The 20,668-nt window shown below is 45.9% G+C and overlaps 7 protein-coding genes across 7 annotated transcripts; 3 read left to right on the top strand and 4 right to left on the bottom strand.

Moving 5' to 3' along the window:
- Nucleotides 1–68: 68 nt before the first annotated feature.
- Nucleotides 69–2,132, top strand: F4817DRAFT_321977 (uncharacterized protein). The gene is made up of 6 exons (XM_049301345.1): nucleotides 69–483; nucleotides 582–686; nucleotides 745–903; nucleotides 971–1,185; nucleotides 1,243–1,322; nucleotides 1,393–2,132. Exons 1-6 carry the CDS (start codon nucleotides 295–297, stop codon nucleotides 1,845–1,847), a joined length of 1,203 nt encoding a protein of 400 aa, XP_049163805.1. The 5' UTR covers nucleotides 69–294; the 3' UTR covers nucleotides 1,848–2,132.
- F4817DRAFT_321980 (putative cytochrome P450) lies at nucleotides 2,042–4,351 on the bottom strand. The gene is made up of 4 exons (XM_049301346.1): nucleotides 3,846–4,351; nucleotides 3,370–3,787; nucleotides 2,307–3,276; nucleotides 2,042–2,202 (listed from the first exon to the last, which is right to left on the bottom strand). The coding sequence occupies exons 1-3, from the start codon at nucleotides 4,047–4,049 to the stop codon at nucleotides 2,342–2,344; spliced, it is 1,557 nt and encodes a 518-aa protein (XP_049163806.1). The 5' UTR covers nucleotides 4,050–4,351; the 3' UTR covers nucleotides 2,042–2,202; nucleotides 2,307–2,341.
- Nucleotides 4,352–4,633: 282 nt separating this feature from the next.
- F4817DRAFT_2356 (glutathione S-transferase) lies at nucleotides 4,634–6,084 on the top strand. Its single transcript, XM_049298964.1, has 5 exons — nucleotides 4,634–4,742; nucleotides 4,804–4,826; nucleotides 4,908–5,019; nucleotides 5,080–5,263; nucleotides 5,359–6,084. The coding sequence occupies exons 1-5, from the start codon at nucleotides 4,715–4,717 to the stop codon at nucleotides 5,753–5,755; spliced, it is 744 nt and encodes a 247-aa protein (XP_049163807.1). The 5' UTR covers nucleotides 4,634–4,714; the 3' UTR covers nucleotides 5,756–6,084.
- A 111-nt stretch (nucleotides 6,085–6,195) lies between these two features.
- F4817DRAFT_355515 (MFS general substrate transporter) lies at nucleotides 6,196–8,190 on the bottom strand (the record flags this gene model as incomplete). The annotated part of the gene is made up of 5 exons (XM_049305666.1): nucleotides 6,196–6,312; nucleotides 6,378–6,653; nucleotides 6,751–7,738; nucleotides 7,806–7,903; nucleotides 7,990–8,190. 5 exons carry the CDS (start codon nucleotides 8,188–8,190, stop codon nucleotides 6,196–6,198), a joined length of 1,680 nt encoding a protein of 559 aa, XP_049163808.1.
- A 362-nt stretch (nucleotides 8,191–8,552) lies between these two features.
- On the top strand, nucleotides 8,553–12,195 carry F4817DRAFT_321990 (Ent-kaurene synthase). The gene is made up of 4 exons (XM_049301347.1): nucleotides 8,553–9,488; nucleotides 9,554–9,665; nucleotides 9,749–10,035; nucleotides 10,111–12,195. The coding sequence occupies exons 1-4, from the start codon at nucleotides 8,688–8,690 to the stop codon at nucleotides 11,908–11,910; spliced, it is 3,000 nt and encodes a 999-aa protein (XP_049163809.1). The 5' UTR covers nucleotides 8,553–8,687; the 3' UTR covers nucleotides 11,911–12,195.
- A 1,186-nt stretch (nucleotides 12,196–13,381) lies between these two features.
- F4817DRAFT_2435 (uncharacterized protein) lies at nucleotides 13,382–18,389 on the bottom strand. Its single transcript, XM_049299066.1, has 10 exons — nucleotides 15,598–18,389; nucleotides 15,518–15,532; nucleotides 15,324–15,458; nucleotides 15,174–15,263; nucleotides 14,837–15,110; nucleotides 14,525–14,781; nucleotides 14,083–14,460; nucleotides 13,918–14,028; nucleotides 13,736–13,841; nucleotides 13,382–13,689 (listed from the first exon to the last, which is right to left on the bottom strand). The coding sequence occupies exons 1-10, from the start codon at nucleotides 18,331–18,333 to the stop codon at nucleotides 13,457–13,459; spliced, it is 4,335 nt and encodes a 1,444-aa protein (XP_049163810.1). The 5' UTR covers nucleotides 18,334–18,389; the 3' UTR covers nucleotides 13,382–13,456.
- A 209-nt stretch (nucleotides 18,390–18,598) lies between these two features.
- On the bottom strand, nucleotides 18,599–20,385 carry F4817DRAFT_363024 (MFS general substrate transporter; the record flags this gene model as incomplete). Its single annotated transcript, XM_049306598.1, has 1 exon — nucleotides 18,599–20,385. One exon carries the CDS (start codon nucleotides 20,383–20,385, stop codon nucleotides 18,703–18,705), a length of 1,683 nt encoding a protein of 560 aa, XP_049163811.1. The 3' UTR covers nucleotides 18,599–18,702.
- Nucleotides 20,386–20,668: the final 283 nt, after the last annotated feature.

Consider the following 20,668-nt stretch of genomic DNA (forward strand, 5'->3'; position numbering starts at 1 on the left):
AGGTATGTACCTATCTACCTAAGGTATACGACAGTGCAGAACACTGTCTACTATGTATAACAGGAGCAGGGATAGAATTTTTAGGTGATCATGCAGCCTCTCACCCAAGGGCCAAGGAGTTGACGTGCTTTGATATCGGGCTGCATGTCGGGTCGTGTAGGATGCGCCGGCATTCTGTACAAAAGCTCCCATGGAGCTTTAGGTAAATAGGTAGGTAGGTAGCCTTTTTCTCCAATATTCAGCGAACGTAATCCCAAGCAATCGGTGTCGCGAGCGTTGTCGATTCTGCTCATCATGGTGTTCTTTACTAAACGGCAAGCCGGCGATGCGATGCCAACGCCGTGCCTGGTCACTACAGCCTTGGTAATTGTTTCTGTTATTTTCATGCTCTTATCACTTGCGGCAACCGCCTTCCGGTTTAAGGCGCGAAAAATACAGCGCGCGAAGCTACTTGCAGATGATTGGTGGATGCTCATATCCTGGGTATGTAATTACACTACCATTGCTATGTCGCCAACCTGGCTCGAAACAATGCGAGCAATGATATCTTAGCTGCTAATGCTTGCAAAAATCTCATATAGGTTTTGGCATTCTTTCTCAGTATCGATGTTTGGGTCTTCGGCTCGCTTACTGGGCTTGACTACTACAAGATTGATCCTATTAGAGGAACGACATTGTCACTACAGGTTGGGCCATATCCAAATAGTCTTACCAGAGAGTTTCCTGACCAAGTCCACGTATTAGTGCTTGTATGTGGCTTCCATTCTTACTCTGCCGGCCTTGACTTCGGTCAAGATTGCCGTCTTGCTTTTCTATAAGCGAGTTTTTGCCACGCCAAAGTTCAAGATTGCCGTCTGGACCTTAGTAACTATCCTGTTCTGTTGGTGCATATTATTCATCTTCGTAAGCAGCCCTGAATCCTAGCAGCAGCTAGAAGCTCAAGAGAGCGCTAACTACGTCTCAACTACAGTTGACGGCCTTTCAGGGCGACCCGCTCGACTCACCATGGCAACTCAACACTGGCAAATTTCGCTATAACATCACAGCTGTGGGATATGCCCAAGTTGGCTCAAGCATCGCCTTGGACTTCCTTGTCTTGCTCTTCCCTCTCCCTGTCATATCAAGACTTCACATGGCTTTTACGCGCAAGATATCCATCATGCTTATCTTCTGGCTGGGGATCTTGTTAGTTTCCTTCCCAACACCCATGGCCGAACCCCCTTCCTAATGGACATTTCATAGTTGCTGCGTCGCATCCATAGTCCGAGTAGTATTCCTCGCGGAGCTACTATCTGCCGTCGTCGAAGCCAAGGAATCCATTGGTAAATACCAACCACCTCCATTCTGGGGCTTGCTGCCACAATAGAGACTGACTTAATGGAATACCTCTAGCAATCCAATCCAAACAATTCGTCTTCCTCGTTCTCGAGCCTCACTGCTCCATTATAGCCGGCTGTCTTCCGTGCTACGGGTCTCTTCTTGCTAGGTTCGGCGGCCGCGCGCCCGAGTCCCTTGTGCGCAGCGTGCGTTCCATCATCTCCCTTGGAAGCTGGGGTTCTCGCCGCGGCTCCCAAGGATCTGGAGGCAGCAAGAACAAGATACAGAAAACGGAAAATGACATACAGCTGCTAAACTCCGTAAATAATGGAGAGATTAACCATGAAGGGAGCCAGGTCGAGCTTACCAGTAGATCACAGTGGCCTGATTCCCGCCATGATGTGCTTGTCCTGGGGGGTCCGAAGGCAGATGAAGCACTAGAGCGCATAGTTGATAGTGAGATCACACAGGCGGACCTGGTGAAGAACTCTATCAATGTCACACACGGTGTTGATATTTCTTACGTTTGAGCGTAACTATATCATCTGCCGGAATCAGATATTTGAGCCTCGCTACGTGCCTAATTACTCGGGTTGGCACTACGGTTTGAAATGTAGGGTATTGTTGGAAGACGTGAAGATCTCTTACTCATGTAATACAAGCAGGTAGTTATTAATACATAGTGAACAAGGCTATCAGCCTTGGACCTGGATTAGACCCTATACTGAATCTAATACCATGGTCTAGGTAATTTTATAGATGAAAGGAATGATTTGTATTCGATGTGGTTAAAGTTATGTAAAATAGGTGTGTGCGACCATAAGGGGTACTTATACTGGAAATCCTGATCAGATAAGGTCAGATTAAGTCATCTGATACACAGCCCTTGTTCAATAGTCAGTTCTTAATAAGATATTTACTTGATTATAGGGCTTCGATGAAGGAGACCTGAAATTGACGCTTTTGTGTAATAAAAACTAATCAAGTACCTAGATTTAAAGCAGGTATGTATTCTTATCTCCAGTCAAAAAGGACAATTCCCTTTCTCCTTCTTTCTAATAAGCATGCGCTGCCATGGTGCTGTGAAAAGGAACTCGTGTGCCAACAAGTTCTTAGGTCTCCCGGCCCCGGGAAGGAACTCGAACTCATATTCGGTCAGGAGCTTAGTAAATAGGATTTTGAGAACGAGGCTTGCGAAGTAACGCCCTGGACATGCATGCCGTCCGTATCCGAAATTGAGAACATTTGGGCGGGGCGTCGAGAAGCGAAATTTTCTTCCCTCGTCGCCGTCACTACCGTCAGAAATATTATGTTCTAGCATAAGGCGATAGCTGCGAAGCCCATCGAACGTTTCGGGATTAGAAGTGTGTGCAGGGTCGTTCTCGATAGCGTAGATGGGCATCGCTGTGTACATACCCTTCGGGATATGCAGGCCATTTTTGAATGTGTAATCTTCTTGAAAAATACGCTTCATGCCTAAAGTGGTGGGTGGCGACATTCGCTGCGACTCGCTAAGCACGCTGTCAAGTTTATATAGACTGTCATAAGACGATTTATCCCAAGTCCCCGACCGGCTAGTGACTTCTTCGATCTCAGACCGAAGCTCCACAGCGAGGCCAGATGCCGTTATGTCGTATAGAACATTGACCATCCTCAGGAGGGTGGTGTGAACAGCGGCGAGAGCGAGTAGCACCTCTACATGGGCTATAGTGTCCGCGTCACGGTCAGCCCCCTTTACAGTGTCTACAAGCCAATTGAGGACATTTGAGTCGGATTCATTGGGCTGCGGCTCCCAGGTCCCCTCGTCACTCATATGGAGCAATTCATTGATTCTAGGACCAAGGAGCTTTTTAGCTTCTTTCATGTATCTCTGACCAGCCCAAAAGGATGGCAGATGACGGCAGACAAACGACTGCATCCACGAAGGAAAAAGCCGTGTGATAACGATAGTTCGAAACACTATCATGTGGTATTAGGATGCATAAACATAAACTTTCGGATGGCGATATAAGGTGCTACACCTAGGCAGTAGGGAAAGTGCATGTGGCTTACAATTCTCAGTATATTCGACTGAAATTTCCAGCCATTTTGGATCATGGGCAAATTCAGGAGTCACAATAGCCTGCGCAGCGATTCTCGCAGATACTTTGGAAAGTGCCTTGTAAGGTTGAAATTCAACCCATTCATGGGATTCGGTAAGAGACTCGTGGCATGCGCTGTGTATTTCTACCTCGAGGCGAGGTGTCATTAAACCAAGACGCGGTGTTACTCTCCGTTGAACGATAGAATGATGAGCTCTACTCTCCAGAATTAGGCTCAATCCTGTGTAGTGTCCCAATAAATCATGCTCTAGGGCGGTATTTGGGCTAGCCACTGAGGCAGGCAGGTTTGAAAGCTCTTCAAGGACCGACAATGGAAGAAGCAGAACTTGACCATCATTTCGTACAAGCTGGAAAGGCTGGCCTTTGAACTAAATCAGGCAGAGTTAGAATCATTATTCCGTTTGGGACGTGATAGCCCCCACTCACCTTTTGATAGCCCCATTCAACGATATCCGCCGCTTTAGCAGCGAATAGGAGGTTCAGAAGAAACCGTGGTATTACCGTGAAAGGGCTACCTATAAAGGGTATATCAGGATTCTTCCTGATCGACTTTCTCGCCATCCAGCCATCATATACACAATAAACTAAGAAAATAATTAAAGGCAGGGCCCAGTAGTTGCTATTCTCCATGACGAAAAGAGAAATTGATTCTCGTTATAGGCGAAGGGACTTGTTTGCCAGCAAGCAGAGACTAGAAACAGGGATTTCCTATGTAAAAGGTCTATAGAGCTTCACAGAGGTCTAGAGGAACCAAAAGCCGCCATATCGCCTGCCGTCAAGCAGCATATTAGATGAAGTAAGCAGAGATACCAGCGTCGTAAGAGCTACATATGTGTTGGGTAATTAATTTCGTAGCCTGCCTACATAGGTAGGTAGGTAGGTAGGTAGGTAGTTATCAACGTAGATTAGAAAAGCACAATCTAACATGTTGGTCATAATGTTTGGAGAACATTATGCTGTGCAACCATACGGCACATCTTAGTGATACACAGTATGTCAAAAAAAGTTAAATCAATTGGAACCTTTTTGATTGTGTAACATGTGTAACCAACTCCAATATGGCCTGTGCTCAAGACCGTTCCTATCATTATTTAAGGCACTGTGCAGGGATGGTCATGGTGGTCATGGTTAACCACTTATTGTCTATCATTTTGGTTGTCAACGTTGCACACTAATAAGTCTTCCCTTCTAACATCCATCTTCCAAACTGACCCGTCCAACTCTTCCCTTCTTGGCCCTGCTTTGCTACGGAAGTAATTCTATTTTCTTTCTCTTTCTCGTTATCATTGCCCCCCATGAAGCCCATCCGAATCTGGCTCATCCGTAAGTCGAACATGGAAAGCCTCTAGCTACAATTCGTGATGCTAACCCTGTTCGTAACAAGCTGCCGGTCCAAATCCTTGGAAGGTAAGCCCGTTACCGGCTAAGAATTTGGCCACAATGAATCTTTCCCTCTGCAAGACCCAATTATCTAACTTAAATATGCAGGTGGTCGTTATTTTCGAGGAACTTGGCATACCTTACAAGATAACATCCATCAAGTTTGACGATGTCAAGAAGCCCCCTTACACCGATATCAACCCCAACGGTCGTGTCCCAGGTGTGAATTCTTCCTCTTTGTCTCTTGCTTTGATGAACATGACGATTTAACCCGCCAAAGCTATCTACGACCCGAATACCGACATTACTCTCTGGGAGTCGGGCGCTATCATTCAGTATCTTATAGAGCAATATGACGTCGACCATAAGCTCACATACACTGCTCTCAAAGAAAGACATCAACTCAACCAGTGGCTTCAGTTCCAAATGAGTGGTCAAGGACCATATTATGGCGTATGTGCATGGTGAGTTCTTCGCCTGGTCCTCTAATCGAGTCAATTATATTAGGTACCTAAGTAATCAACCCCTCAAAAACTTACATTGTGCCGTACGACTCTAGGTTCAACGTGCTTCACCAGGAGAAGTTGCCCTCGGCCATAGAACGTTACAATAATCAGCTGAAGCGCGTTCTCGGCGTCCTGGATAAGTGGCTCGAAACACGGCAGTGGCTCGTCGGCGACAAGATGACGTACGCCGACCTGGCTTTCGTGCCGTGGAACGACCGCATCGACTCTACCATTATCTGCAAGCCGCAGGACAAGTTCTCCGGTTTCCCCAACGTACAGGCCTGGCATGAGCGCATGATCTCGCGCCCCGCGTGGAAGCGGTGCATGGAAGTTCGGGAGCCCCTGATGAAGGAGCAAGGTTTGGATCAAGAAACAGGAAGACCGGCCCGCTTTAAAACACATCAAGAATTTGAAGAAGCAGTTGCCAGAGGAGAGAGTACCGATGCTTGAAACATGACCGAGTTGTTGGTGAATTAAGCTAGAAAGATGGAAGTGTCCCAAGATAGGTTGATTTACTATTTCAATGTTATCTCTGATTGAGAAATTATTACCACGCGTTCATTACACTGGAGTCAACCGCCCTAGAGCAAGACATACATAGCTGCTGCACGTGTATACTCCGCCATTAAAATGATGATTTCCTTGTCTATCGTGTGGTGGCCTTCATGCGTTAACTACCTAGGTACCCAAGGTATGGCTGCGGTTTTTCCAATTATAAATATTACCTAGATTCCTACTTAAATTACGCAGCTGAAATAATTAAACATTGCAAAAGCCAACCACCTGTAACTCACTATACACCTCTCACTAGGCTTGCCTATATCAATACGCCTGAAGTACCTCTACAAGGTAGTTAAGGTCTGCTACCTGTTCTCAAATGATTGGGCAAGTTACTTCTGTTCTTCTTCGCCCTCGGCCTTTGTAGAAGTTGGTCGCTTCTTGGTGGATGTCCACTTTGTAAAGGCCACAAGGACGAACGAAAGGACGGGTGCTCCAGCAGGTACATACTGCATGACGCGCCGTCAGCACATCATTCTACGTAAACAGGACTATAGTGGGGTAGGTAACATACGAAGACTTGTGTGATCGACTTTCCGTACTCTCGGATCACTGTTGATAACACTGAAGGGTCAACGACGGAGTCAAGGTTAGTGGCCCCCGCGGAAATAATGGCTTGTACAACTTCAGGTGGTACGACAACCGACAGATTAGCCATTAGCCGCTTTTGAAATATTGTCTGTCCTATAGCTGTGAAGATGGTGCAGCTTGTCGAGATGATGGTGAGAAGGGTGGTTGCACCAAGCGGTACGAGTTCTATTGGTAGAGACGCCTGCATACCGAGATGGGCCTGGCACACGGTCTGTATTAGTTTCCTCCCAGCAGTGAGATACAAAGGGAAATGTCAGACAGGGGATGAGGGACTGGAGAACCAGATTGTCACATACTAGATTACCGGCCAAAGAGAACCCGAAGCCGGCGAGAATCTGATAGCCGATCCAATGACCACTAGAGATCTCCGGGTAGATGGTAGACAGGAGGCCTCCTCCTATGCACACCAACGCCTCAGCAAGTAGAAGGAAAGGATTCCACCATCCAACGGCCTGTACAATAACGCCGGCGCCGACGAAAGCGGCTACCGCATCAGCAATCACTGTCGGGAAATATTTGATACCGCTTTGGGTGGGCGAGGCACCAAGGACTGCTTGAAACCAGATAGGTAACCAATAGATGATAACCTGGAACGGGCCGTTTACGAAAAATGAGCTCGCGCAGATAAGCCAGGCATTTCGATGTACGGTGAATAAGCGTGGGGGGATGAGAGCATCATCCTTCATATAGATCTGCCACGCAACGAAAGGCGCGAAGGCGGCGCCACATCCAACGAAAAGACCGATAATAATGGACGAGTTCCAGTCATACGTGACACCACCCCATTGAAGTGCAAGAAGTAGCATGGTCATGGAGCAGGCAAACAACAAGAATCCGAGCCCGTCGAGGCCCTTTAATTTGGTTTTCAGGGGCACCCTTTCTCTCGCGTCGGAATGGATACGGAAGAACGGTACGAAGAGCAGGGCGGCGAACCCACCAATGGGCAGGTTAATATAGAAGCACCATCGCCATGTAGCGTGTTCAGTTAGGGCGCCGCCGATGAGAGGGCCGACGACACTCGCTATAGCAAAGGTCGAGCTGATAGTACCCGTGTAGATGGCACGCTTGTGGAGCGGGATTATGGTAGTCACCACGACAAAGCCACCCGCGAAGATGCCCGACGCGCCTAGGCCGGCCACAGCGCGGCCTACGATAAGGGCCTTGGACGTGGGCGCTAATGCGCAGACGAGGCTACCAACCTCCAAGATGCCAACGTACACTAGGTACACCAGCTTTTTGGGAAACAGAACGTAGGTTTTACCTGCCAACGGCTGAGTAGAGCACCTGAAGTGACGTGAGTGGACAAAGCGAAGAGAAAGGAGGTCGTGATGAGAGGCATAAGTGCACCTACAATGCCAACATGAAGGATGATCCGTACCACCCCACGTCTGTGATGGAGTTAAAGTGGTCGGTGATGATAGGAATAGCTGTTGCTATCATGTTTAGGTCCTAGATAAGGGATCAGTTTCGTTAGCTCGCTACCAAATATGCAACCATTAGGTAGTGGTTGTCTGTGCCTGTCAGCTAACACGTACCAGTCCAACAAGAAATGTGAGCATGCAAACGGCTGTGAATACCGGGACAAGCCTAATTCCTTTAACTTCATTTTTTGGGTCGATGGTGTTTTCTTCAGAAGCCTGGCGGCCTCCGGGCTCAGGCCCCGGATCAGTTTCCTTGTGGATGGAGATGTCCTCGACGCTCCCTGTCTTTATTTCTGCCTTCTCGGTGTCCGCCATAATATCAAGATGTTCCTAACAAGCTATGAATGTAGCCACCTTGTTTTGACTGAGCTACGGTAAATAGGTGTTCCGGGGGGTTCAGGGAAATCCCCTCCCTCTTAAGGCTGGAACCCGAAAGGACAAGCCAATAAATAAAAGGAGATATTAACAGGATGTCAAGAATGGTGGGTAGCACACGTACGGTGTTATTAAGACTGTCTCGTATAAGTTAATGTGATATACCCCAAGCTTCTCTAACCGAATGTTACAACGTGCAAAGAAACTAGGTACCTAGCATAACTGGGATCACGTATTATAGGTGCTCAGTCATGTGGTGCCAAGATCTCGTGTAGATATAATAGGAACTTGACAACCGAGAAGTACCAATGGATATATAATGAATAAAGTCATTTTCAAACGTAGAGTCATGGATTTTATAATTATCCATTGTGTTGCTTCGCATCTTGTTCTTCGTTACTTCTCGGCTGTTACATCAAATCTAATTTCGACATAATATGTACACATTACCTGAGATAGCTACCAGGAGTAACGGCATCGATGCCTGCCAGACTCTTGTAAAAAAGCTGGCATCAGATTGCGCCTCTAGGAGCAATTTTGGCACTATGTCCGTATCTATCTATGACACAGCTTGGTTGTCTATGGTCCAGAAGCCAGGCGATGACGAGGAATGGCTGTTTCCTGAGTGCTTTGATTATATTCTCAGAAACCAGCTGGAAGATGGCAGCTGGCCAAGCTATGCCTCCGTATTGGACGGCATATTGAATACTGCGGCGGCATTACTAGCTGTCCGAAAACACTTATCCCGTATCCAGAAGGCTCCTGGCCTTCAAGGAATATCATCCAAAGCAGAAGGGGCGCTTGCGGAGTTAATACGTGGGTGGGATGTGTTCTCCTGCGATCAAGTTGGTTACGAGGTTCTTGTTACGACTCACCTGAGTTTACTGGAGAAAGAAGGCGTCATATTACAAGTTCCACAATTTGAGCAGCTGAAGACTCTGCGAGAGATGAAATTATCTCGACTGCCAGCGTCATTGGTATACAAGGGACCATCAGCTCTATATCACTCCCTAGAAGGATTAATTGGGCACATTGACTTTGATAATATTTCCCAGTGGCGGGAATCGAACGGATCTATGATGGGTTCTCCGTCCTCTACGGCTGCCTATCTGATGCATGCATCGAAATGGGATGATTTAGCTGAGGCATACCTCCGAGATGCCCTATTAAATGGGAGTGGTCAGGGGCGTGGAAGCGTGCCATCAGCATGGCCCAGCTCGATTTTCGAGGTCTCCTGGGTAAGCTAAGCTTCAAGGTTATCATCTTGTAGTATGAAGCACAACACTTACCTACCGTACACAAGGCGATAACGACACTTGCTGAGTCGAACATCCCTATCGGCGAAACAGAAGCTACAGCCATAGGAATGTTCCTGGAGACGTCTTTGCAAATGCAGAAGGGCATTGTTGGCTTTGGTGATCCTTTCTTTTTTTTTTCTTTTTTTTCTCTTCATTTTGTACTTCCCAAAAAGATGTACTACTGACCACCTAGCCTTTAGCGCCTGGATCACTCGCAGATGCAGATGACACGGCCAAATCTGCAATGGCTCTATTCTATCTTGGTCGAAAAGGAGAGCCTTACGTCGAAGCTCTTATTGGCGCCTTTGAGACTGCCGATCACTTCCAAACCTACCTGGCTGAACGTAACCCAAGTCTAAGCACTAACATTAATGTGCTTTCTTGTCTACTACTCATAGATGACCCCCTTCCTTATGTACCGCAGATTGCTAAAGCAGCCTCTTTCATATGTCAAACAATCTTCGTTGGAGATGTCAAGGAGAAATGGGTGAGAATTCCTTGACCTCATTTCTTTCAACTTCACCCTTCTCTATATCCAGTGTAACTGACATTGGGAGAACAGCACCGACATCAACTATACTGGATGATGCTTCTATCAAAGGCCGTGGTTCTTCTGTATAAGCAGACGCAGAAAAATGGGACTTTTTGTGAACACCTCCTGGTAACTGCACCTCATCTCAAGGAGCAGATTCCCACCATCTCACTTCAGGTCGTGATGACTGTCTTGAAAATGCAGAATAATCATGGAAATTGGGAAGAGAGCTGTGAACTCACATCTTACGCTATCTTGACACTATCTTCATTTGCACAACTCCTCTTGGGAGGGGCGGGACTGCACGAACGGGTATATGATAGTATTAATCAGGGAAAGGTATTTCTCGCTGCGCACAGAGCCCAATGGAAAGACGGTGCATATTTATGGACTGAGAAAGTTACATATTCTTCAAGTATTCTTTCGGAGGTCTACTGCCTTGCCGCGACAGTCAATTGTGCGACATCGCCCGCTACCATTGCAATACCATCACCATTCCAAGTCTCGGAGAGAGTACTACAAGACATGAGCAAAGCAAGGGATCTAATCAGTCGCACGCCTCTCTTCAGCCAAGCCGATGCTCAGCTTCTATTTTCTGCACAGGTGCAGGCCTGTTATATTCTATCGGACCTTCAATGTCGCCGTCTGGACATATTTCCACGTACAGGGATGAAAGAAGATAAATACCTGACATTTATTCCTCTCACCTGGACGGCATGTATGTCACTGCAAGATGACTGTGTCAGTCTTGCGGTGCTTTTCGACATGATGGTCTTGTCGATGCTGAATTATCAGGTAGACGAATATATGGAGGATATGTTGGAGCACGAGTACCAACATAAAGAGTGTTTCGCATCAGCGCGAGATACAGTAAAGCAATTATTTATCGAGACCGCTCCTAGCAAAAATGAGCAGGATGAAACTCCTAGGAATCGCAACATTCCCCCAGGGACATCGAAATCAAACCTGCCAGACCGCAATGACAAGGATGATACCAAAGTCAATGGCCATGAGAATGGCAATAGCCTTGACCTTAGCCACATGAAAGTAGTGCTTAGTCGCTACATCGCCCATATACTTCAGCACCCTTTGGTGGTAAAGAGCACTCGAGATATTCAGACCCGACTTGCTAGGGAACTAGAAACATTCCTTCTTGCTCATATCGATCATGCAGAAGATAATTATAAGTTTGCCCATCAATCGAATAAGAGTTCACTGAGCTTTCCCGTCCCTAGTAACAAAACGTCGCATAAGGCTCACAACGGGAATCGCGACACCACAGGAGATGCGGAAAGGGAAAATATAACCAATGGGGCCCGTGGCTATCTCAAGCAATACGAGAATCCAGGCCGGACATTCTACAACTGGGTACATACCACGTCCGCAGATCATACCTCGTGTCCCTTCTCTTTCGTCTTTTTCCAATGCCTGCTATCCGCTACCCACGGAGACGTTGCGGGCCGCAGGCCCAAGATAGCGTACCTTGTCGAGGATGTGTGCAGGCACCTCGCTAGCCTATGCCGAATGTACAACGACTACGGCTCTCTAGCCCGGGATCTTGATGAGTCGAATTTGAACTCGCTCAACTTTCCCGAGTTCTCTGGAAAGGATGGCGGCATAACAGAACAAGAGGCCAAGGCCCAGCTTATGAGCATTGCGGAGCACGAGAGGCACTGTCTCAGTGTCGCGCTAGATCAGTTGGATAATGAGCTTTCATCAAGCAGTGGCAGAAACAATGGTAAATGGATGAGCGCGATTAGATTTTTTGTCAATGTCACGGATCTGTATGGGCAGATATACGTCGTGAAGGATATTGCTACGAGGAAGTAACTTACGTACCTTAGGTACCTAACCAAAGGCAAAGCTGCCATTCTGGATTGAGAAAGGGAGTTACACATTGACTAGGCCGTCAGAAAAGCAGCTATAGTGTACGCAATGAGTGAGCCGGCTAGATATGGATTATGTATTTAATACTTTTTATCTTCCATCTCTTTATCAGTATGCATAGATTCAGATACTAGTGACGTATAGCTGCTTATGACTCGGGTTTATTGACAATAACAGCAACTGAGTAGGATAAATTTCAGACGATGCATACGGCTTCGTATTCTTAACATGTAAAATACTTAAATAAAAGATATTTAAATATATTTGGTATTACGTGAGAAAGTGTTGTAAAGTAGCATTAGTTAGTTATTTACATGTTTAGCCTTTAGGTTATGTTTTCAGTTATACCTATCAGTGATTTACTCTCACATAAGTTTATAGTTATTCCCCCTTTAACAATGTTATGCTTTCGTTGCTGACTTCAACACAAATCCCTAACCTTTACACATCCTGAAATGCCTAATCCGAGACTATCGTTTATCCTTAACACCTAAGCTTAGGTCTTATAAACAGTATAATCTCACTGGAATATCAGTGATAACACTGCCGGCAATAGGAGTAGCAAAATAACAACAATAGCAATGCTAATAATGGTAACAAAAATGTAATTTGCTAATAAATACATAGGTACCTACCTAGGGAGCAAGGGTTTGAATATGCGGTGTAAATCCTTGAATTCGTCCGTGCTATCATATCATCTCTTAATTATGGTAGACGCATTATGCACACAAGGTAGTTGGTGTTGATTATCATGTTGGCTAATCTTGAAGGGCCAGGGCGGTTTGGGTCCGGAGAGATATAGGGGTTGGCTGATACGGTCAACAAACGACCACATAGATATATACCGTAATAGACGCCTAATCAAGCACATACGACCATAGGATCAGGAAAACTCGGGATCCCGTTCGCTCTCCCATAGATAAGCCTGATACCGCCAGATTAGTAGTTGGGTCGGTGACGACCAGCGAATCCCTGGTGTTGTATGTTTTTTTTTTCTTTTTTTCTTTTTTTCTTTTTTGCTAATTTCGCTCTTCCTTTTCACGTTTTATTCCTTTTATCTTGATTTTCATTGCTCGTTCAATCGAGCTCTTATCTGATGCATTTATTGAGTTGTTATTGAATTATTAAATTTATCTATTAAAGGGCACGGGAATGAGTTGATTCCTAGGTAAGTACCTACGTATAATAGCGCGTGCTCTAGCCAAGCCTCATTCTAACAACGATAAGGACGAAAGCTAGGCACGATTGCAGCATCGTTTAGAGTATTTTGGGAGGGCACAATGGTTTACCGCGCCCTTGCATGTTGGAATAATGTTGAAGATGCCGGTAAGGATTCTAGTGTCAGGGTATAAGTGGGTTAGGGGCAGATTCAGGGGTATATCTACTGGGAACCTCTTGAAAGACAAGACAAAACTCAAGTTTAAATATTCGAATTATATATAATACCAAGAGATCACTATATAGACTCCCAAGCGATCGTAGAGTCTAGTTAGGGGCCCTCGTGCTGTGGGAGGACATTCTTGTCACGCCTCCGCCACCTCCGCTTCAACCTCTCACCAGAAAATCTCGATGTACTCTTTTGTGCTGGAACATTACTTGCATTTGTAGTCGTAGGTCTTTCGGTGGGATCTTTTTTAGCCCGCAGCTGGAACCGCTCTGAGATGGCATTCACATTCCATGCCAAGAAGATAGCGGGAATAGAGACGGCAGCCGTCACACCAACTATTAAATATTAGTACTTGGCTTCATGGGTGTTGGAGATACTCACAAAGAATCGGAAATAGCCACCATGCTTCGTACTTCAAGTCTCCTGATTCGTGGGGGAAACTAGTTACGTCGAGTGCAAATAGGGATGAAAGGAACGAAAGGGGGAGCTTGATAAATGGACGATATCATCAGCTAGGAGATCTTTCCAAATATTTTCATATCACTTTATAACTAAGTACTTACGAATACAATGGTGACGACGGTGAATATAAATATACTTTTCGATTGGTTAGCAGAATCGTTTGCTTGCACTCGGTTGTACTCGGCTTGTCGCAAGTCGAGAAGGTCGTTGATCTATCTTCCTAGTTAGAGCAAAGTAAAGGCCATCTAGGAAACAATAAAACTAACATAGTTGGTCGTTTTCTCCGCTTCCAAGAGCATGTCGTCTAGACTCTTCTTGACATCAGTAGGCGTGCAAGAGTGATAGTACTGAAATTGACCCGGGTGCTCTATATGACCCCCTGAAGTAAAGGCCTGTTTCCAGACGACATCTTGGTCCTCCGCTAAAGACCTGAGGATATGGAGCTCATCACGAATATCCCGTATCAGTTCAAGAAGCTCGGTCTCGGGTGAGATGATATGATAGCGATTCTGAGATGTTTGCTGGGCTCGCGAATTGGACTGAGGTTCTTTTCCGATGGGGCCTCCTTTGGGGCCTCCTTGTCCCTTGGCTTCGTTACGCAGACCTTGGAGAAAATCTCGGAAGAGCCGAGTTTCATCATCAGCCTAACAAAGTCAATTAGCTCCAACCATTAGGTACCTAGTCATAGTCATAGTCATGATAACGAACCACTTTTCTGATCGATTCCCTGAATATCTCGATCGGTCCCTTATTTATTCGTTGCCCCATGTCTTGACCTGGACAGGATATGAACTTTTCCATGAAGAATCCGCTTGCAGCTCCTACAAACAGCTCCATAATAGACTGAACCGACGTAGCACGCTCAAACCGACTTCTGGTCTCGCCATATAGAATATTGTTCTGAATACTCTGGAACAAATTCTTCGTGTGTACCGAATCCTCTGTCGTAGCGCTGATAATTGTTTCTGGGATGCGTTAGCTTGGACACCTGTCTGTATTTATTGATACCGATAGCCATACTTTCATCGATGATCCATATCCATATTTGATTTACCAATAAAATCTTCTTTCGACCTAGTCCATCTTTCTCGTTTAGGAATTTTGACAGGACTTGATCATTATCTCTTTCGTCGGAATTAGCAATAGTTGGGTAGTAGTACTGGTCAAGCGTCATGGACTTGTGTTTGATTTGTCTCGAGTTATAGTTACTTATTGACTCCTCGAACTTATCAGATCTATCGGTATTACAGTCCGAGTCTACGCGAGGATAAGTCCCCAATGTGAGATATGGCATCTATTTTGGTGAGAGTTAGTATATCATGTTACAACCCGGAGCAAGGCTTTTGTTAATACATACATAGAGAGCCGCGCAGGTAGAATTCTCTCTCAACGGCTGGTTTCTATTTTGATTATCGTTCGGGTGATCGGAATGGTCTATTTCTTTTCGCTATCGAGACGAAGGTGGTTAGCTCTTGATATTATCGTAGAAACACACTTGCACACGTACAACGCATTGCGGTTTCATGTAGTTCCGTTTCCCACCCGCCGCCAATTCGGTCCAGCTGTTATTAAAGTGCTTCATCAAGGCCGTATGGTCCATCGCCAAACGTTTTGCATCATGCGACAACCGACAAACTAGGTCCTTGAGAGAGAGGTTAGTATGCGGTTTCTGTGTAAACTGAACAATTGTGTGAAGCCTACTCTCATGATTTGTAACTGTTCGTGATGTATCTGTCAATATTGTGTAAAGACTAGCATTCACACGGAGCTGGGGCCCTTACATCATTAACGGGAAGATGAATCCAACGAAGCTTAAGATCTCCAGTAACTCCACCGAAGCCCCCTTCATTAATATCGATGTCATGTTGAGCTGGTTCGGTTATCGCGGTGTACGGAACTCCACGGTTACTCAAGGGGTTTTCAACCCCCCGTCTTCCTTCATCATGAACAGTACGCTCTAATTTCCTCTTCAGCGCATCTAAGTTTAAGTTCTTTCGGGCCTTTGCCATGAGGTATTCCGGACCTTCTTCGTAGACGATATTATTGATACTGGACTTTGTATATGGGATGCTTACCCTTCCGCCTTTAGAGTAAATATCGACAATATTCCCTTGCATCTTCAGCGCGGGATTTTCTTCGTTTGCAAGTATTGGTGGTAAAGTTACGCGATCATTATTTGGGTTGGCAACTCGGGCAAGGATTGGAGGTGGATGCAGAAGTAAACCTTTAATGTAACTTTCGACGCTGTCGTCTCCATCTCGTCCTGGCAAAAGCTCAAGGGCGCTCTCAATACAGTCGGAGTATCCACCCTTTGACAACAGCCACCATACCACGACGGCTTGGGAGCAATAGACTGCCAAGTGAAGAGTTGTGAAACCTTGTCGATCTTCAACTTGTTCATTCAGGTACCATTGCTGAAGTAGTTGATGCAAGACGACTTCATTTCCAGGTGTTTCATATATAGCGAGCAGCTCGAGGATCTTACTGGCCTTTCCGGGACTCTTCTGCATAAAGCTCTTGTCGGAAGTCCCAAGTTGACTGATGACATCCCAAAATAGGTCTTCCAGGTTTTTATGTCTTCGGGTTATCGAAATTGTTAGGGGAGACTCGCTTTGGCTATTTTGTTTTATAATAGCTTCGACCCTGTCAGATTGCTTCGGCATCATCTGTAAGAGAGATTGCACAGTCTTGACGTTGCCATCAATAGTTCCTAGATGTAGAGCTGTGATACTGTCTTCGGCCGTCGAAAAGACATCAATATCATGGGATGGTGTCTCCCCTAGAAGCTGAATAAATCCATGCTGTCCGTGTAGAGCTGCCACGTGAAGCCAGGTTGCGCCGTTTCGTTTCCATTGGAGCACCTCTGGGTTTTGAGAGATGCAACGATGAGCCAGCGTGAAGGCACCGTTCACGATTGCCCAATGTAGGATCCTCTGAAGAGGTTCTTGTTCCTGGTATTTGGTATTTTCAAAGCTCTTCAACAAGTTGTCCTCAACTTCACGAACATGCTCCATACTTGTCGTACGCTCCGCAAAGGCCTTCTCTTGCACAACATTTTGTGGAAAATAAACTGGTGTCGCTAATATTTCAAGCGCAATATCAATATTACCGCACATGACCGCAGTATATAAGGGTGTATGTCCATCCTTGTCACAGATTGTAACCGTCGCACCGTTGTTTATTAGAGCCTTAGCATTCTCAAGTTGGCCGAAGCGACAGGCCAGTGCTAAAGCAGTCTGTCCGTCGTTGTTTGTGATGGTCATGTCAGGTCCCAGCTGCAGGAGCGTCTTAACGGTTTGTGTATCTGGTTTACAGCAAGCCTCCATAAGAGCAGTGGACCCATTAGAGGCCACTTTGTAGTTGATATCAGCACCTAGGTCGAGAAGACATCGGATATGCTTGTCCTTCTGTTTCTCACAGGCCATCCAAAGAGGTGAATAGCCGGCACGGTTGGGCTGGTTAATGTTTAATCCTGCGCCAACTAATGTCTCCATAATGTGTTTGTGTGAGTCCGAGAACTCATTATCTCCCAGTACAACATTATGAAAACAATTATTGCGTTGACCATCAACATTAGAAATTAATGCACCATGAACTATCAACGTCTCGAGACTCCGTAGTTGTGCGTATAAACAGGAATGTAGGATAGGGCTGTCATCATCTTTATTTCGCCTGTGAATATCTGCTCCGTGGCTGATAAGCGCCTTGATAATTTCTGTATGGCCTCGCTCACAAGCAAAATGCAATGGAGTCTTTCCTATAAATCCTGACTGGTTTATTGGTACTCTCAACTTCAACAGCCATACTACCACGTTATGACTACCATTGAGGCATGCCAGATGTAATGGTCCATTCGAGAATTTGTTCATGCCGTTTATCTGCTCCTTTGGTCCTCGTTCCAAAAGAAACTGCATTATTTCTTGTTTATTATATATGGATGCGGTGAGAAATGGTGTGGTACCATCCTTATCAAGCTTGGTCAGGTCCGCTTGTGCATCTAAAAGGCAAGCAACGACTTCGCGCTGGCCATATCTACATGCTAAGTGTAATGGGGTTGTGTCGTATAGGCCTTTCTGGTGTATATCTGCTTTATGAGAGAGGAGCAAATCCACGCTGTCTTTCGGACCGCGTCGGGCAGCCATGTGCAGTGCCGTCTCGCCAAGCTTCGAATCGGCAGCCTTCACATTCGCATTGTTCTCTAGAAGAAACCTAACGATCGCAGTTTTACTTAATGCTGCTGCTAGAACCAGTGGAGTAACCATGACTGTGTTGGTTCCGCGTTCTTTGAACTTATACTGCAGCTGTATCTCAAGTAAATCTTCTCTAGATCTCAAAAGCTTTTCTAGTTCGATGCAATCACCGTTTCGAATCACTTCTTCGAGCTTCTGCTCCAAGTCGTTGGGTAAAGGGTTGGTCGAGACCAAGTTAGGATTATTATTCGAGGTGGTGCTATCATCAGTAGGGGGCGGTTCGGTTATAGGTGCTATCAAATTTATGGGCTCATTGGAAGTTTCCATGGCGGTGGAAAGTCTTTCGCAAGTATGCTTTGCGTGCAACCAAAATGAGTATAAAGTTGTAGAGAGAGGAATTTTGTTTTCGCATAATGATAGAATGACAGGCCTGTTAACGGTTAGTAGAAGCTACCTGGGTGCCTAAGGCATCTATACCTACATACGTGTATTGCTGATCTGCATGAGAATGCATGAATCCCTGTATTTTATACGCTGACTAAAATTACATGAATCCAATCTATTTTCATATTGTATATTAGAAAGTAAAAGGTACAGGACTGTATTGACCCATGCCCTTCCAAGAATAGGGGGTGGCATACCCATTTTATAGACCTGGTGTAAAAAGGAATTTCCGCAGTAACTACCTATATAAACCTAAAGCAGGTTCACTCCTATAGTATTTTCGTTTTTTAATTCCTCCCTATCATTAGTTGATCTATCCAGTTGATCATTAATACCGTATTCCGTCTCTAATTCTTTTCGAAGCTCCAGCCCCTCCTCTCCTGCAACCGCAAAGAAGCTTGCCAAACTAATGCCTAAGCCTACCCACCAGATTATTCTCAAGCTTTTTGTGTAAACTTCCCTAGTTTCGGCCCAAACGCCTGGGTCAAGAGCTGATCGTATAGTATGTACCTGGCTCGCAAAGGAGTATGCTGCCCCGCCCCGCAGTTGGCCCCGTAGCGTTTGGTCCGAAATATTGTATAAGTTGGCATCAAAAACAGCATTGAAAACGATGCTTGAGATTGTCACTCCCCATATATAGCCGAAATTCTTAATAAAGCTGAATGTTGCGGACACCGTGGCAACGTCGGACTCTGGTAACTTGGCCATGATAGCAGGCAAAAGAGTAGAAATAATCATCCCGCAACCTCCACTGGCAATTAGTTCAAAGAAAGCCCAAGCAACTTTAGTTGTATAGCCGTTAAGTAAAGTAAAAAGACCGAAGGAGATGGCTGATAAAGCAAAGGCGGCAGCATGCAGCGGACGATATGCGCCAAATTTAGTCAATAGTGCCCCAGCGACGACGGCAAAAACTAATGACCCTAGTGCGAAGGGGAGAAAAAACGTGCCGGATTCTAGGGTCGTCGTGGCAAGTACTGCTTGAAAATAGACTGGCAAAAAGTATGAAACCATTTGTAAGATAACAGAAGACGTGAAGGTCAATATAAACGCCGTTACAGATGTCTTGTTACCGAAGAGCCTCGAAGGTACACTAGGGTACCAAGCAAAGTAATGTTGTTGAATATGGAAGAATATCCAACCAGCAATCCCCAGCACAAGCGGTAAAATAACACGCCAGGAGGACCATGGAAACTGTACGCCACCCATGATTAAGCCAAAAAGCAATGCGATCATGCTCGGTATGAAGATAAGTGATCCGAAGTAGTCTATCCGCTTTGCCTTTGAGATGAAGGATAGCGTGGAAGACTCGGCACCCTTCTTCACCCTCATGAATAAAACAAGAGTGAATAAAGCCAAGCCGCAAATAGGTATGTTGATCCAAAACACCCACCGCCAGTTTGCTTGCGCCAGAGCACCACCAACTGGAGGGCCTAAGGCGGCTGCAACTCCTGACCAAGAGAACATGAGGCCCAGGTACTTGCCTCGCTCACGAAGCGGGACTAAGTCACAGCACACGATGTCAATGAGGACGTAGATACCTCCGGCACCGATACCCTGGACTGTGCGGCCCGCGATCAGCATACCAACGTTGTACGCACCGCCGGCGAGTCCGCTGCCAAGGGTGAAAATGGCAGTTGCTGTGATGATGGGAATCTGTCGGCCAAAGGCGTCTGCGATTTGACCAAATAAGGGCTGCAGAACACTAGAGGCGACTATGAACGAGTTCGCAATCCACGCATATTGTTCGGCCCCTCCAATTTCCGCCGTGATTGTTGGGAGGGCAGTAGTAATGATAGAAACGTCCAAGGCTGAAATAAACGACAAGAGGCAGAGAGAGGCAAAGATGCCCCAAAATCGAAGACCTTTGGCAGGCGGCTTCGATGCTGCTTCTCTGTCAGTTGACCCGGGGAGGGTTGGTCCGGCTTTAGTAGCCATTTGAGAAGGAAGTCTCTGTTCTAAACTGAACATCCACTTAGAGACAATTGAATATGAACAGAGCTGTAGGTTTTGAATAAGAAATTGGCTCAGTACCTCCCTAGGTACATACTTATCCTTAAGTATCGTTGGGCTAGGATCGAGTTAGGACTTGAGAAGCAAGGGATGGTGTTGGTAGCATGAAAAATAAATATTGCATTTCGTCACACAACAAAGAACAGCAAGCTGCCTGTTCCGAGTCTACGCTACTAAAATCGCCAGCAATACAGATTCATCTCCAGAG

Source organism: Daldinia loculata (assembly GCF_022478755.1).
Source record: "Daldinia loculata strain CBS 113971 unplaced genomic scaffold F4817scaffold_1, whole genome shotgun sequence".
In the NCBI taxonomy this organism is placed as follows: domain Eukaryota; kingdom Fungi; phylum Ascomycota; class Sordariomycetes; order Xylariales; family Hypoxylaceae; genus Daldinia; species Daldinia loculata.